The following is a 15,669-nucleotide window of genomic DNA, read 5'->3' as shown; positions in this document are numbered from 1 at the left end:
ATTGTGTGACAGCTGCTTTTAACTGGGCCTCTGATACACTTCAGTCTGGTTTTGTAGGTCTGTAATTTAGACTGGAAACGAGATAACAAGCCAGAATGACGCCAGAGCGCTAGAACAACACGTGAGACGGACATATGAAGAATAATGAAGAATAACCTGCAGGCTGTGTGTTTGTGTGTGTGTGTGTGTGTGTGTGTGTGTGTGTGTGTGTGTGTAGGTCTATTCTCCTTTTATTGGCTTTAGGCTACATGTGCTTCATTTAACCCCTCACACAGGAAGAAGAGCATTCTGTGACTGCATGGGCCTAATAACACACACACACACACACACACACACACACACACACACACACACACTCACACACACACACACACACACACACACACACACACACACACACACACTGAACTATTGGTTGGTGTGTGTGAGTACTAATTTGAATTGGCTTCAAGACCTTGTCCAGGACAAATGGACCTCATGGGGACCAAAGCCTGGTCCTGGTCAAGGTTAAAGGGATGAGAGGTGAAATGTGGGTATAGGTTGGGTTATGAGGTTAGGCATGAATTGGTCATGGTTTAGGTTAGTAATGTGGTTATGGTCAATATAAGGGTGAAGATTTGGATTGTGGTTAGGTGGAGGTTATAGGGTTAGACATAAATTAGTCATGGTTAATGGGTAAGATGTGAATTGTGTGTTGGTTAATGGGTTGGTCATGGTTGAGGGCAGGGTTAACATGTGATTTGTCGGTAGGTTACGGTTATGGTTACAGGTATGGGTTGGTCATTGGTTGGTCATGGTTAAAGTTGTAAACATGGGTTGGTCATGGTCAAGGCTGTAAACATGGGTTGGTCATGGTTAAGGTTGCTAACATGGATTGGTCATGGTTAGGGTTGTAAACATGGGTTGGTCATGGTTAAGGTTGTAAACATGGGTTGGTCATGGTTAAGGTTATAAACATGGGTTGAATCATGGTTAAGGTTATAAACATGGGTTGGTCATGGTTAAGGCTGTAAACATGGGTTGGTCATGGTTAAGGTTGCTAACATGGGTTGGTCATGGTTAAGGTTATAAACATGGGTTGGTTAAGGTTGCTAACATGGGTTGGTCATGGTTAAGGTTTTAAACATGGATTGGTCATGGTTAGGGTTGTAAACATGGGTTGGTCATGGTTAAGGTTGTAAACATGGGTTGGTCATGGTTAAGGTTGTAAACATGGGTCGGTCATGGTTAAGGTTGTAAACATGGGTTGAATCATGGTTAAGGTTATAAACATGGGTTGAATCATGGTTAAGGTTATAAACATGGGTTGAATCATGGTTAAGGTTATAAACATGGGTTGGTCATGGCTACTAGGGATAATCCTTTTGGTCACAGGCTGCACACAATGAATTGAAGTCAATGCAAAGTCCTAATAAGGATAGCTTCACCCCCCTGCATGTGTGTGTGTGTGTGTGTGTGTGTGTGTGTGTGTGTGTGTGTGTGTCAGAGCGCGTGCACGCTCCACCTGACGCACCTCCACTATATGGGCTACTCAATAAAAGCGGGGCTGTGATCCGTCAGTGCATTCATCATCCTATTACGGCGACAAATCCGGCTCCCGGTACATGAGAGGTGAAATGAATCACCGACGTTAAGCCGTCAATAAAGTCATTTCTGTAAATGGTGTCTCCGAGGGCCCGCGCTATTATTCAACGAGCTTTATCAGCACCTTGGAAATTAGGAGGCTTGTAGCGCGGCCCCTGGCTCCCCGTGATTAAGGGCCCTGCCAGGAGCCGGTGACAGCAGCTTTTCACCGGGCCGCTTTTATTCGGGCCGCTCCCGGTGATGAACGCCGGGCTGATCGGGCGGAATGAAGACTAATTTGAAGACTAATTAAAAGCTATAAATTATCTTCCGCGGGCCCGGCCTCTCCAGCAGCTCGCAGATAAGAGGCGCGCTCATTTAGTCACAATGGCGCCGCGGCTACAACAGCGCATTGATACTGTCCTAATTGGAATTTAATTAAGTAGCCACGCTCCTCCTGCACCGGCCTGCGCGTGGGATAAAGATTTCACTTTCACAAACACGTCCACACTTCCTGCTGCTATTAGGATTATTAATATTATTATTATTACTTCTAATCACCAATTAGAGCCTGCTGGCATTTCTTTAATTGTTTTAGTGAGATTTTTTTAAACAGGATTTTTTTTTATATTCCTGCAGGGCTACACACAATTGTATTTATTTCATATTGTTTTATATTTTTTGTCGTGCTGCCAAAAGCTGCCACAATATGAATGGTTAAATTATGAATGTGCATCACACCAGACAGGAACTAGTCCCGTTTACTCCTGTAGCACATTTCGACAGCGAGGCAATTTAAAGTGCTTTACATTAATTATATAAAATACCTCCTGACAGATTTTAAAAGCAAAGCGACACAAACAAAGGCGCTTTTAAAGGTGAATTCAAAGAGTTGGAGGGAGAATAGAAATAAATGAGGTCAACGTGTGACGGTGCTGGGGAAGAAATGAAATGAAAATTATGAAAAAGAGCAGGAAATCTTTGAATTTACTAAGAAACACGAAGTGGTTCAATTAAAGTAAGAAGAGCTGGGTTTTTATTTCCCTGGTTTTACTTTGGCGTCTTTTCCAAAGCACGTTTCAGGCTCATTTTCACGATGGTGTCCAAACGCATACGAAATCCTGTTGAAGATTTTTTTTACATTTTGCACTGATGGAAAAACACACATTACAAATAATGATTGTGTGAGCGAACTTAATATATAATATAAATTCCTTAAAAATAGGTATTAGTCAATTTTATAAATAAATAAATAAATTCCCTAAACAATAAAAGCTTAAATTGAGTATTTGTAGCTGTGTATTATTTCTGTTTGTGTTTTACTACTTACACATATTTCCCGTGTGTGTTTTATTCCTATCGTTCGTGTTGTTGTTTTTTAACTGACTACATGCACGTGCCCAAACCCCGAAAAAACAAAAATATCGGGCTACGAGCCGCGCGTGCTCGAGGGCGACCGCTGATTGGCCACCACAAGATCTGACAGGGACGATCTGCGCCCTTGATTGGCCCGATGCGCTTCATGCACGCGCACACGTGCTTTCCGGCTGGGTGTAGTAAAGGGGACGAACACACACACGCACACTCCCGGGAGCAGATAACGGGGATTCGGGGCGTTCGGAGGAGACAGACCATTCTGCAGCACCGGGAAGTCACCGGGAGCTGTCCGGTATGTCCGCGTACGGAAGCCTGTGAGGAGGACACGACATGCGGCCGCTGCGGGTGATTTGAGGCGCTCAGCAGAAGATTCGCGTGCGTGCGTGTGTCGGTGAAACTCTGGATACTGACGCGGGCAACAAGTGGAGTCCGCCGCGGAGACGCCGACGCTTCTCGCCGCCAGCAGCCATGGAAGAGTCGAAGGAGCCGGGCAGCGGCCGGGACTCCACCGAGGAGGAGAGCCTGTCCCTGTCGCCGAACCTTCCGTCCCCGCCTCTGATGCTCCCGCACCAGGCGGCCCAGCAGAACCACCACACCACCAACTTTTTCATCGACAACATCCTGCGGCCGGACTTCGGCAGCAGGAAGGAGCCGGCCTACCGCAGCCCCACGCCGGGCCGCGAGAACGTGAACCCGCTGGCCGGGCCGAGGCCGCCGGCGCACACCGGCTCTCTGTGCCTGGACTCGAACTGCAGCAGCGACAGCACCGCGTCGTCGCCGTGCTCCTCGTCCTCCACGTCCTCGTCGCCCTCGTCCAAGCAGAACTCGTCGAAGCAGGGCGAGGCGGCGGGCACCGGCACCGGGAGATACGCGGACAGCCCCTCGTCTATTGTGGTCGTGAGCAGCGGCAACGGGGCGGCCGCGGCCCCCAGTAAGGAGAGCCAGCCGCTGCTGTGGCCCGCCTGGGTCTACTGCACACGGTACTCGGACCGGCCCTCATCTGGTAAGGCGCTAGTAGTCCCCGCATCACCCCGCCTGAGGGGCTCCACCGCCGGGCAGCTTGCTCTGCGTGGGTCCCTCAAAGATTTGTTGTGACAGGGAACTTAATTTAAACTGAGGTCAAAATTATCCTGAAGCCAAAATAACATTTCACTTAAATATATATAAATTAGAATGAATACGAAAATATATTCATTCATTTCCAATTCTTCTTTTCTCTCACACACGCGTTATTAATGTGTTATAGTCCCATAATAACTATTTGTGTGTAAATGCTTTTTTTAACACAACAAGCTGACATATTACTCTTACAAATGCTGATAATTAAATCATAATTCTATTATAATAGCTTCGTGTCGTTTGTCTTCGTTGGCGAGAACACAAAAAGCTATTTTTAAAATTTTCTCTGCAAACGACAAACGCACCAAAATATATAATTGGACAGTAGAAATAAAATATGTGTAAAACAATGTAATGTTTATAATAATGCAGCTGAAGCAGTATTTGTGTTTTAAAATTTTAAATGTTATAATACAAATAAACACACAGCTCCATAATATTTAAATAGCTTTAGATTGAGTCCTTTATCAAATATTAGAGTCTAGTTCAATTACAGAAGCGTATATTAATATAGGATTTAAATGATAAGTACAATAACAACATCGATATTATTATTATATTTGTTTTGGCACCTTATTTGATTTTTTAAAATAAATTATTCAAAATAATACTTGCCTTCAAACACATTGAGGATTTATCCGAGTGTTTTTAAAGAAAATATAAATAAAGGAAGTGTAGTGATGGAAAAGGATTTGAATCGCCGCCATTGTTGTGTATTGTTGGGTTCTACTATTTGGCTGATATTAGGTTTTGTTTGTGCATAATTTACAGCTACAGGTCACAAAGCGTTTTCATAATAATTATAATAATATTGCAAAACACAGGGAAAAGTCCTCATCTGAGGTTGTTCCATATATATAAATATGTGCTCCTTTTTTATTTTGAGAATCTGTTTATGTAGCATTAAATATGTTTTTATTGTGTTAATAGGAGCTGAGCATGTTCCTTTTTATAGGATTTGTTTTGGTGAACTTCGTGTTCTATTATTATAATTTTCTTTGCATTGCTTGACCTACAGCACTTAAAATAAAAGTTAAATAAACAATATAAATTTTATTTTAGCACAACATTCCTTCCAGTTCCTCTTTAACTCCGCGGGGTCAAATGAACAGTCACTTACTGTCATGGTGTGTTCACTGCAACATGCTTGCTACTCGCTTCAATGCAAACCCACACATTTCCCTGTGTGAGCGCCACGTCTCTGCTACCTGAGCTGAATCATACGTGCACATGCATTCAGGCCCAGTGTGCAGCCCTGATTATTAACAAGTCCCAGTGCTGGATGGAGTCCCCTCACTGTATCACAGGGGCTTGTTGTTTTTGAGCACAGTAGCCTGGTGATGTGGACCTGAACATTGGGTCTTCACTGGGATTCCAGTCAAAAGCAACTTATTCCATTTGAACCGTGGCAGCAGGTTGATGCTTGTTTTGGCGCCATAACCAGTCAGATGTCACAGGCCTGTGTTAGAGTCCACACAAAGGCCTGCCTGCATCTAATGAGGCCAGAACGTCCAAACCTGTTCATGTCAACTGAGCTGAGACACTGAGACCACCTAACTATGGTCCACGATCATCTGCTGATATCGATTATTATTTCAGAAATGTTTTTCCAACCATTTGGCTCTAAAACAACCATTTTTTATTATGTTTTAATCACGACAAACACAACAAACGTTCAGCGCTTATTTGTGGATTTCTGTTTTTAGGGCTGGGCGATATAACATCAATAATTAGCGCAATATAATTAGTAATAAGTGTAATAAATATCTATATATTGCTGATTGTGCACAGTGAGGAGGTGTAAAATATAATTCATCTGCCTCAGATTCATGTTTGTTGTTCTCTGTCCTTAAAGATGAGTTTTTAAACCACAACCTTCACTCAGGAGCAAAAATCTGTCTTAAAACTTAAAATAAATAACAAAGAGACATTTATGGTGATAATTATCAATATAGACTGAAATATAGACTCTTTCCTCGAGCGCACACTTGTAAAAAATACGTAAAATATTGAGTAATAACAGTGTCACAGTATGTAGCATCGCAACCCCTTTGTATTGTATTGTACATAAATATGTAAAAGCCTCAGTCAATACTTGAATATTCTATAATATTTCTCTAAATCTGTTGTTGCTATTCACACACCAGCAGAGCTGTGTGGTATTTTGTGTTGTGAAGGACATTGAATAGTGTCCTGTGTATGCTGGTTACACACCTGGTTCAGGACAGAGGACGGTAGTGCCGTCCTTCTGAGTGGCCTTATTGTTGACATGATTTATTCCCACCGCCTCCATGTTTCATATATTACATATTACAGGGAGGCAGAGAACAGTGTATGAAAATCTAATGCAAAGTGCATTGGTATCAGGACAGTGTGGTGACCTACATTCGATCATATTGATATAATCAGCTGCTATCATCACTCATCAGCTTGGAGGCTGAATATCTAATATATATCTAGGGTAACACTTTGTCCGTGGTCAAGCAGTAGAATAAATATTTTATTTTCTATTGTTGTTTCCACATCAGGCCCAAGGACACGGAAACTGAAAAAGAAGAAGAGCAGCAAGGAGGACAAGCGGCCCAGGACAGCGTTCACGGCCGAGCAGCTGCAGAGACTGAAAACTGAGTTCCAGGCCAACCGCTACATAACGGAGCAGCGGAGACAGTCTCTGGCCACGGAACTCAACCTGAACGAGTCCCAGATCAAAATCTGGTTCCAGAATAAGAGGGCCAAGATTAAAAAGGCCACCGGCTACAAGAACGGCCTGGCCATGCAGCTCATGGCCCAAGGACTTTACAACCACTCCACGACCACCGTGCAGGAGGAGAAGGAGGAAAGTGAATGAGAGGGCCCCGGACATTTCCCCCCCAGCCCCCCCGCCCTGCCCCCCCCCCCCCCCACGCTCAGGCCCCCGCAGCCTGACTCTTTGGACTCTTTTGGAGCTAATGAAAAAAAAAAAATGAACTGGAAGTGGGGGAGACGCTATTTAAAAACACAGATTTCTGTTTATGGTAACAGTATATGGACATAATTATATAAATGAGCGATCGTTATTAAAGTTTATATAGCCACACAGTTATCATGTTGTATACAGTATATTTAATTTCCGCCTCACCTGCCATCTCATCCCCTCTGTCTGTTCCAGTTGTTTTTAGACTGTCCGGTTGGCTCTATAGGTTCTCGTGGTCTCCTGTCGCCCATTTCTTCATCCAACACATCTCTCCGCAGACTCAGACAAGCCAAAGATTTTAATATGTCCACATGTAGTCTGAAATAAAAAAAGAAAAGGAGAACGGTAGATTGATGGACTAAATTATTCTTTCTTTCTTTCCCTTCGTCGAGAGGAATTATTTAGAGGATTTAAAACAATAACAGGTTTTACTGCACTGAAACCACACAACAAGAGTTATGGCTGCGTACTTTTTTATTTTGATATGTGAGAGAGGAGGTGGGGCAGAGACAGAAATAGAGAAATATCACTCACACACACACACACTCACACACGACACTACATGTTTCTACACAACGGATAGCATTTCACCTATTAATCTTTTCTGGGCATTTACAAGGTTTCCCGACCGGGCTGAACCCTGAGTCGCTGCTCGCTGTACGAAGCCTCGTCTGGGTTCGAGCTCCTTTTCCCTAAATCAGACCTATTTGTTGAGTTTGGCCTGACGTGACCTCGGGTTCAGGTTTGACAGAGCCTGGCTGTGACCTCTGTGACATGGCGTGTGTGTGTGTGTGTGTGTGTGTGTGTGTCTGCGGCCGCAGTGAAAACTTAAGGGACTGTGCATAATATGATTACAGTGGAAAGTTGTTCAGATCACAAAGCTGTTATTGATATAGGTTTTATTTTCCTGCTGTTTTTGGAAGGAATGTTGGAGCGGAGGGGAAAATTTAACAAAACAAAACCATAACTTAAATTTTATTGGTATGAAAATAATTGACCAGTTTATTTTATTTTCCAGGTTTGTGATAGAACAAGGAATCAGACACATAAGATACCGAAGCTCTCATATTTACAGTGAACTATGATTATTGCTTTTATTAAAATCTATTTACATTAGTAACGAAGAAAACCAAATCATTTATTATTAATGTTTAATGTTCAAACCAGGGATGGAAATGTGAATAACCTTAATAATACGTCACATGGTGCAGCGTGAAACTCACCGATTTATTCTTTAATATTAAATAATCCATATTATTTTACTAACACGTATAAAATCGCAGTAGAATAGAAGCTCACCTCGACTTTGTTGTTAAATTCATGAAACGGTGACGGGATTACGGAGGCGGCGCCATGTTGCGGTGATCAGAACCTCCGACACGCACCACCGACGTGTCTGTGATTTATATGGTTCCTGTTTGTTCCGTCGCTTCTACACAAGTGAGCGGATTATTTAATTAAGAGCTAACGAGGCTGCGTTCACGGCCTCCGCGTTTCTTTTCTAATCATTTCAAGAGCCGCTGCTGATAATGACGATGATGCGTTCAGGTTCAGCTCGGCCTGCAGAGCAGAGATTTAATAAGCGCACAGAACGTAATTGATTTCCACGACGAGGGGCTGGGAGACGCTGTTTTGGTTGTAGGCAGCTTCTTCCACGAGATTTAATGGACATTTTATTATATGTATCTATATGTTTTGGTCCATTTATTAAGACTATACACGTTACGAGCCTGATGTGCAATTCTCTGAAGACATAACAGCCAAATTAAACCGAGGGAAAATGCTCCAGACACAAAAGAGTGAATAAAAAACTGACTTGTTAAGGTTATAGATTATTATTTAATAATAGTTCATACACTGATTATTTTTCGTCCATGTTGCAGCAGCCGAGCTTTGCCTCGGGAAAACCCGTCTTTTAGAAGCTGGGGCTCGTCTCCCCTGCAGCATCGAAAACCTCCCGGGGTCCTTGAAACGGTTTCCAGAGGGACCCACAGTAATATCAGCACTAAATTAATGCCAGCCTTCACTTAAATATATGAATGAATATTCATAGGACTTGATTTCAGTTTGACACAAAGTCTAATTTCATCCTGACGCTGTCAAATGGTAATTTGAGGGGTTTGTCTTTTTTGATGTACAATAGGGCTGGGAAATAAAACAATATCAGTAATTATCGTAATGTAATTTTAATCAGTAGCAATAAAGGTTGAAGATATATCCATGTATTTCTTCTACATTGTGAAAAAACGGTGAGGAGGTAAAACACTTTATTGATCTAAAGCTTTGTAAAATTATTTTAGATTTTTATCACAGCCCTTAAAAAAAAATCAGGCTTTAATCTTTAAAGGGATAATAATAATAACACTTATCATACTAATTATCAATATATGCTGATAAAGAAAATTTTTCATCTTGATAGAATTTTGGGCCATAAAGCAGAACCCTAATAAAATCTAGAACTAAACGTATCCTCATGAGCTCCAGACGCTTTAACATACGTTTATAGCATCATGTTTTTTATGGATGAAGTTTGATGTTTAGAAAACACACAGGTCTATTGTTTCTGAATCCAGTGTCTGCATGAGGCCATCTGGGCTGCATGTGTGAGCAGAGGTGAAGAGGCGGCCTCCTCTTCACGGTCAGCTAACTCTGCAGCTCGGATATTATAATGATAGTCTGATTCCCTGCTGTGAATGCGGAAGAGGGTCTTATGACAGTGTATTTAAAATTCATACAATTATGAAACAGCGAGAGGATTCCTCTCTCTCCCCCCTCCCACCCACCCTGTCATTTAGGAGCAAGCCGAGGGTTTATCTGTAAAACAAAGAAAAGCCGGGGATCGTTTGCATAGTTAGCATAGACTGCCTCGCAGGCACAATATGGATTTAATTTATATGCAAATGAAAAGCAATAAAAGGAGAATACACACTGGAAATCTCTGCCGTTCAAAGGGGGCGACAGTTGGATTCGGAGCTCGCATGCACAATTCTCCAGCATTATCGGCCTGGACCGAGAGCCACGGTGTTATATAATGTTCAGAAGCTGCAGCAGAGGCTGCACTGGTGTGCGTCAACATGAACCAGTGCAAACCTCTGATGTGGCATTAAATCAGGGTTTTATCACAAGTCACACTGAGGAGGAAACAAACGCACACTGTTTGCACATGCAGGATATTTGCATTGCTGAAAGTGCACGGTGACCTTTTACACTTCACGCCCCACACTGATGTTATCTTGCTTAGCCCCTGAGCATTATTCAAAAACCTTCAGAACGATTCCAAAATATGCATTTGACACATTTGACACAACTATTCCCACCTTCTGCTACTTTATATATTCATTATGCTAAATATAACTCAAAAATATTGAAGCTTTGTTTATTACGAATGATATGACCATGCATAGTTAAAGATAATAGATGACAGAATAGTTATTAACTCAACTTTGAACAGCTCCAACATTAATTTGCTACTCAAAATTGATCAGTGGCAATAAAACAATATACATAAAGCTTAATTTTAAAGGGGTAATTCTGCAGAATGACACTTAAAAATCAGGGGATTTTAAATTAAATTAAATATTATGATTTATGGCATTTCCACTTTTAATTATTAATAATAGAGGGAATTCTTACAAAACCTCATAGTTAAATGTTAAATCACTTAACCGTTTCACTAAGTAATTTCTGTAATGTACAATAACATGAAATCTATCTAAATTAAACGCACACTTGCACATGTATAGGAGATGTGGGGGGTGCACGTGAACCACAACTGTCATTCAAACAAAATGGGGGTTGACCTCCCACATTCATGCAAATTCCGTGTTCCGTGTTGTTTGATTAGTGCGATACACACTGCCGGAAAATACATGTCCACACAAAAGCAGGAAAAGGCTTTATAGAGGACAAACAATCACATGATGCCTCAGATGAAATGCACCACGCAGAGACACACAGGCCTGTGCCAACACGCCAGGAGAAGAGCGCCTGGGTTTCCACAGCCAGACGTTTAAAAGAGATTCTTAGATCACTGCGCTGTGACCAAGCTGGTGCTAAGGAGGGAAGTTCAGAGTCTGTCCTCCCCCAACCGCTACTGTGGGAGGAGAGGAAGAGAGAGAGAGAGAGAGAGAGAGAGAGAGAGGTGCTTCTTCAAATTCTGTTTTTTTTCCTGAAAGTACTCTAAATGCCAATTTGGTCCCAGATCAAATTGCTCTTTGGGTTTAGAGTGCGTACAGAATTGCTCGATTTTTCATGCCGAGCACAAACAGAGGACAGTCGCAATAAGCCCACTGTAAGAAGTTATTCTTCTTCTGTTCTCTCACATCAGAAGAGTGGAGTCCTGTGCAGCTCCACCAGATGAATGATGCAACTCAGTATTCACACTTTGATTATCATGTAGTTTAGTGTGTCGGTGCATCACATTCAAATAAGGAGCAGTCGTCTGCATATCGTTTAAAAAAGCGACTGCAATTTCAACTTTTGTTGTTGTTGTTTGACAATACGACAAAGTGACAAGTGAAAACACAGGGTGTCGAGGAGACAGAGGAAGTGCACGGAGCCACAATATTACAGGTTGCATGGTCCGTCTGCTGCTGGGTCACCTCGAGGACTTCAGCTGAACGACTGAGAGGAAATGAAAAGATGCATTTTAATGTTCCAAAGGGCTAAAAATAAAAATTAACTGGAAACTGCAAATGAACGAGAAACTACAGAGACAGAGATGCTGCCTATCTGACAAAAAAGAAGAAATAGAGCTTTATATATAGCATATTCATGTACACATATACTAATGTGTATATTCTTAGTATTGTGAAATCGATATAAGACATTAATTGATATTCTAATGCATTCAAAAATACAGTTTCAAAACAATTTAGACTCATTCACCCATTAATCCCTCTATTTGGAGTCAGGAGCTCAAGCTAGCTTGCACGAACTAGCATAATAGCTATCAAAGGCCATCAAAGGCTATTAAGATAAGATAGCGCTATTTCAATTCGTTAGCATCTTCACCTGATTACCTGATTTAGCTACAGCCTCATTTAGTTAGATGCAATAACAAAAATATCGGCTTTTCAAATCATATTTATTTGTTTTTACATGTAGCAGCAAAAACTCTATAAGGACATTCTGCTGTTGCTTCAGCCAAGGCTAACGCTCGCTAGCTCGCTAAGTAGCTCTCAGTAGCTGTGGTTCTCAGACGACACAGACAATACGGAACATGTTTTGTGTTTGTACTGCAGAGTAGAATAATAAAGATTATATAACGCAGCTGAATTTATTATCGGGTTAAAATGTATGAAAAAGAAAGAACCACAGGTCGAACTGGAGCTTAGAGAGGAAGTGTTGCTCTTCACTCTTCACAATATTATTGGTTTGTCTTTGAACCCGCGAGGGGTCAAGCCCTCTTTGCACTTGACTTGGGAAAACATTTGCGGGGTGTGTGTGCGTGTGTGTGTGTGCATGAGTATGCGTGTGTGTGTGTGTGTGTCTTGCAGTGCTTTTCTTTTAGAAGACGCAGTCGTACACCAAGATCAGTTCTTACCATGGGGAACTTTACTCATGACTTATTGTGGCCTGTCAACTGGACTATCTCACACACACACACACAAACACACACTAACACACACACGCACACACACACTGAGAGACAAAGGTGGCATTGAGAGGGAACCTCCCACAATGCAGCTGAGCGTCCAGGGGGGCTCGCTGCTCCAACAGCCGTGATCTCACCGAGGTGAATCCAGATTACATGGAGGATATAAACAGTGCCACTTGTTTACTCTGCCCGTCGGGGGAGGGCGGGGGGGTTTCAGAACTTTTCTTTTAATTGATCACATGTGAAACGATGTGAAGAAATTAAACTGTAAAAAAAAAAACGGGAGTCTTGTATAAAGTGGGTGTTTTTAAGTCTTTGTTTCAAGAGTAAAATTGCGATGTCATAAATCCAGCGTTCAAATATAGGGATGGAGATTTGATGCTCTGGGTTCCTGTGAACTAAATCTTCCTCAACCACCTATGCATTTTTCTAAAGATGATCCCCAACATAAGGATGCAATTTTCCAATATACAGCGTGCTACCGAGGAGGCGGCGCACTTTAAGGACCGTTACTCCGCTCTAATTAAAAAGCAAGCGTGGGGAAATGACAGTGCATCTCCAGCCACAGCTATGTGGCCGACAACACATCCATTCAGACGTCGAGTGGGTGTTTTTTAATGTGTGTCATGCAGGACGTTAATCAGGGCGAGCTCTCTGACTGCAAAACAACTCGGAGGTGCGACAAGAAGAAGGAAGCCGTTTTAATTTTCTCAATAAAAAGCAGGAAAAACATGGAACTTTTAAAATGACAGACTACATCTGTTGAATTTGAAATTTCAGCCTTTTTATAGGGACGGCATATGATGAAAAACCAGTGTGATGTGTGGGTTGCACGTTTCCCACTCTTATTCTCATGGTGGGTTTCTGATCCAGGCGTGTACGTGCACACAAACACAGCGAGAACAAAGGCAGGGACACCTGGGATTCCCCCTGTTGTATGGGTGGTCACATGCACCTTTGCCTCTTCTTCATGCCTTCCACATGTGGAAGCACTTTGTCTTCCCACTGCCTCTCTCTTACTGCGTGTGTGTGTCTGTCTGTGTGTGTGTGTGTGTGTTTGATTTCACTTGCGGAAACCGAAGCTGGGAAAAGAAGGTGGTCATCGATGAGAATTGCATTTCTCATCCCTCTCGTCTGCTGCCCCCCCCCCCCCCCCTCGAGAGACATTACGCGTCAGACAATGGTTTGACTGTCGGAGCGAAGCACCACACTGTTTTGGAAGTTTGTCATTTTGGTCAGATTGGCCCTCGGTGATGAGATCAAAGCCCGACCTCCGTGTGACCCCGGTACCATGCCACCGGTACCAACCTGTTAGTAGTTTTATAAGAGTTCTCAGGAGTATTCGTGGGTACATCTCTTATAGGAGTACCTTTCGGAGGGTCCGTCTGGCGGCCTCCCCTCTCACCCTCTCCTCAGGCTTCAAACGTGGACGCGCTTGTGCAGATTTCTCCTCTCGGCCGTCTTTCATCGTGGCGGCCCAGAGGTGGCGAGAGGTGATGCGGGGAAGCGATTAGTCATATTCAATTTACATACGGCTGTCACGGGCTCCTCCAGGCCGGGCGCTGATGTCATCCGTGCGTGGGGGGGCCCCTAGGCGGCCACCCGGCGGATGGGAAGACTGTCAAGGTGGGGGGGGGAGAGAACCCCCACCCCCTGATGGGAGCACTATCGTTGTTCAAGTGGTATGATGAATGTGGCGCGGCACTTTAGTGTGCATGTATGTGTTTTTACACGGTGTGAAATGAGTGCATGTGTGTGTGTGGCGCCGTATTAGCATTATTGATTGACAGCAGGTGAGTCGTATATAAAATAAGAAGAGAAATTACAGCAGATTTTTCGGATTAAAACGTAAACATTGGTTGTTTGGATCAAAATTGTAACTACAAAAAAATGAAATTCACATATTATTAATCTTTCCGCACTTAGAGCGCCCTCTATGGACACTCCAAGGAACAAAGATGGACGACACGACTTCTCTACCGAGGCTACAGCACAGACTCTGGCTCAGGGTGCGCATCATGGCAGCGTTTGTATCCGGCGTATTTTGGCTCCGCTTGTGTCTAGTGAAAGGAAGCGGAGATGAGTCATCCATCTTTATTTATAGTCAATGGGTTCAACACTCAGACATTTTCTTTTAAATGGAAGAAAATGCCCAAAAGAGGGAAATATCTGTATCGCTTCTTCGACTTGGTTATACAGAAGAAAGACCCAGATTTGATGTCAACAATAAAGGGTTTTGGTTGAACAGGCTTCGTGTTGGGTTATTCCCAGAGACACACACAGACACACACAGACACACACTCGGCAGTGGAGAGGAGGGTGGTCGACTCCTTTAGCTCTTACACAAGTATTAGCTCAAATCTGGCTCTGAAGTCCTCCAGGGGTCAAGAGCCGGCAGTCCATTTTTCTGTCGGCTGCTCAGAGAGAGCCGTGGAGCTTGTGTGGTTTACAGTGAGGAGCCGCTGGCAGGCATCCAGAGGAGGAAGTCAAAGTTATTTATGAAGCCTCGCTCGACAGAAGACAGAGAAGATTCCCATATTCAGCGGCTCGGTCGGCTACACCGGTGACAATGAATCCAATTTGCTCGAGTCCTGAGCAATTAATGTGTCGGACAATTGGGTGAGTTCAAGTGTCGTGAGCACAATGTGGCTATAAGTGCTTTTTTATCCTTATCATCCTCATCATCTTTGATCAATATGCGCTCTCAGAGATATATTCACACACGCACACACACACACATACACACACAGACACACTCGAGGCCAGAAGTTCACGTTACCCAGGCAGCTCATCTCTGGATCTGGCGGGCAGAATGCGAGACCGTGAATAACTGTTTTAACACACAGCTGGCACAGTGTGTGGTCTGTGACATGCCATCTAAAGCATTACTCTGTCTGTCTGTGTGTGTGTGTGTGTGTGTGTGTGTGTGTTTGTGTTCGACGTCAGCTGTGCGCATGTGCACTATCTTCATCACTCTGGTTTCCTGTCACATTTGTGTTTGTTCTTTTTCTCTGCACCGGGGGCCTGCAAAATGATATAATGTATTTGTACTGCATGT

The 15,669-nt window shown here is 43.1% G+C and overlaps 1 protein-coding gene across 1 annotated transcript; it reads left to right on the top strand.

Moving 5' to 3' along the window:
- The first annotated feature begins 3,408 nt into the window (after positions 1 to 3,408).
- Positions 3,409 to 6,907, top strand: LOC128431191 (homeobox protein engrailed-1-B-like). The gene is made up of 2 exons (XM_053417426.1): positions 3,409 to 3,943; positions 6,588 to 6,907. The coding sequence occupies exons 1-2, from the start codon at positions 3,409 to 3,411 to the stop codon at positions 6,905 to 6,907; spliced, it is 855 nt and encodes a 284-aa protein (XP_053273401.1).
- The last annotated feature ends 8,762 nt before the right edge of the window (positions 6,908 to 15,669 follow it).

Source organism: Pleuronectes platessa, chromosome 24 (assembly GCF_947347685.1).
Source record: "Pleuronectes platessa chromosome 24, fPlePla1.1, whole genome shotgun sequence".
Classification (NCBI taxonomy): domain Eukaryota; kingdom Metazoa; phylum Chordata; class Actinopteri; order Pleuronectiformes; family Pleuronectidae; genus Pleuronectes; species Pleuronectes platessa.
Note: the sequence above shows the minus strand (reverse complement) of the source record. Positions and strands in the feature narration are given on the sequence as shown.

Bases quoted from the DNA above. Each gene is read 5' to 3' on its own strand.
- LOC128431191 (XM_053417426.1), top strand. From the start codon at position 3,409: ATGGAAGAGTCGAAGGAGCCGGGCAGCGGCCGGGACTCCACCGAGGAG. The intron at 3,944-6,587 runs GTAAGGCGCTAG...TTTCCACATCAG, and splicing joins CTCGGACCGGCCCTCATCTG to GCCCAAGGACACGGAAACTG.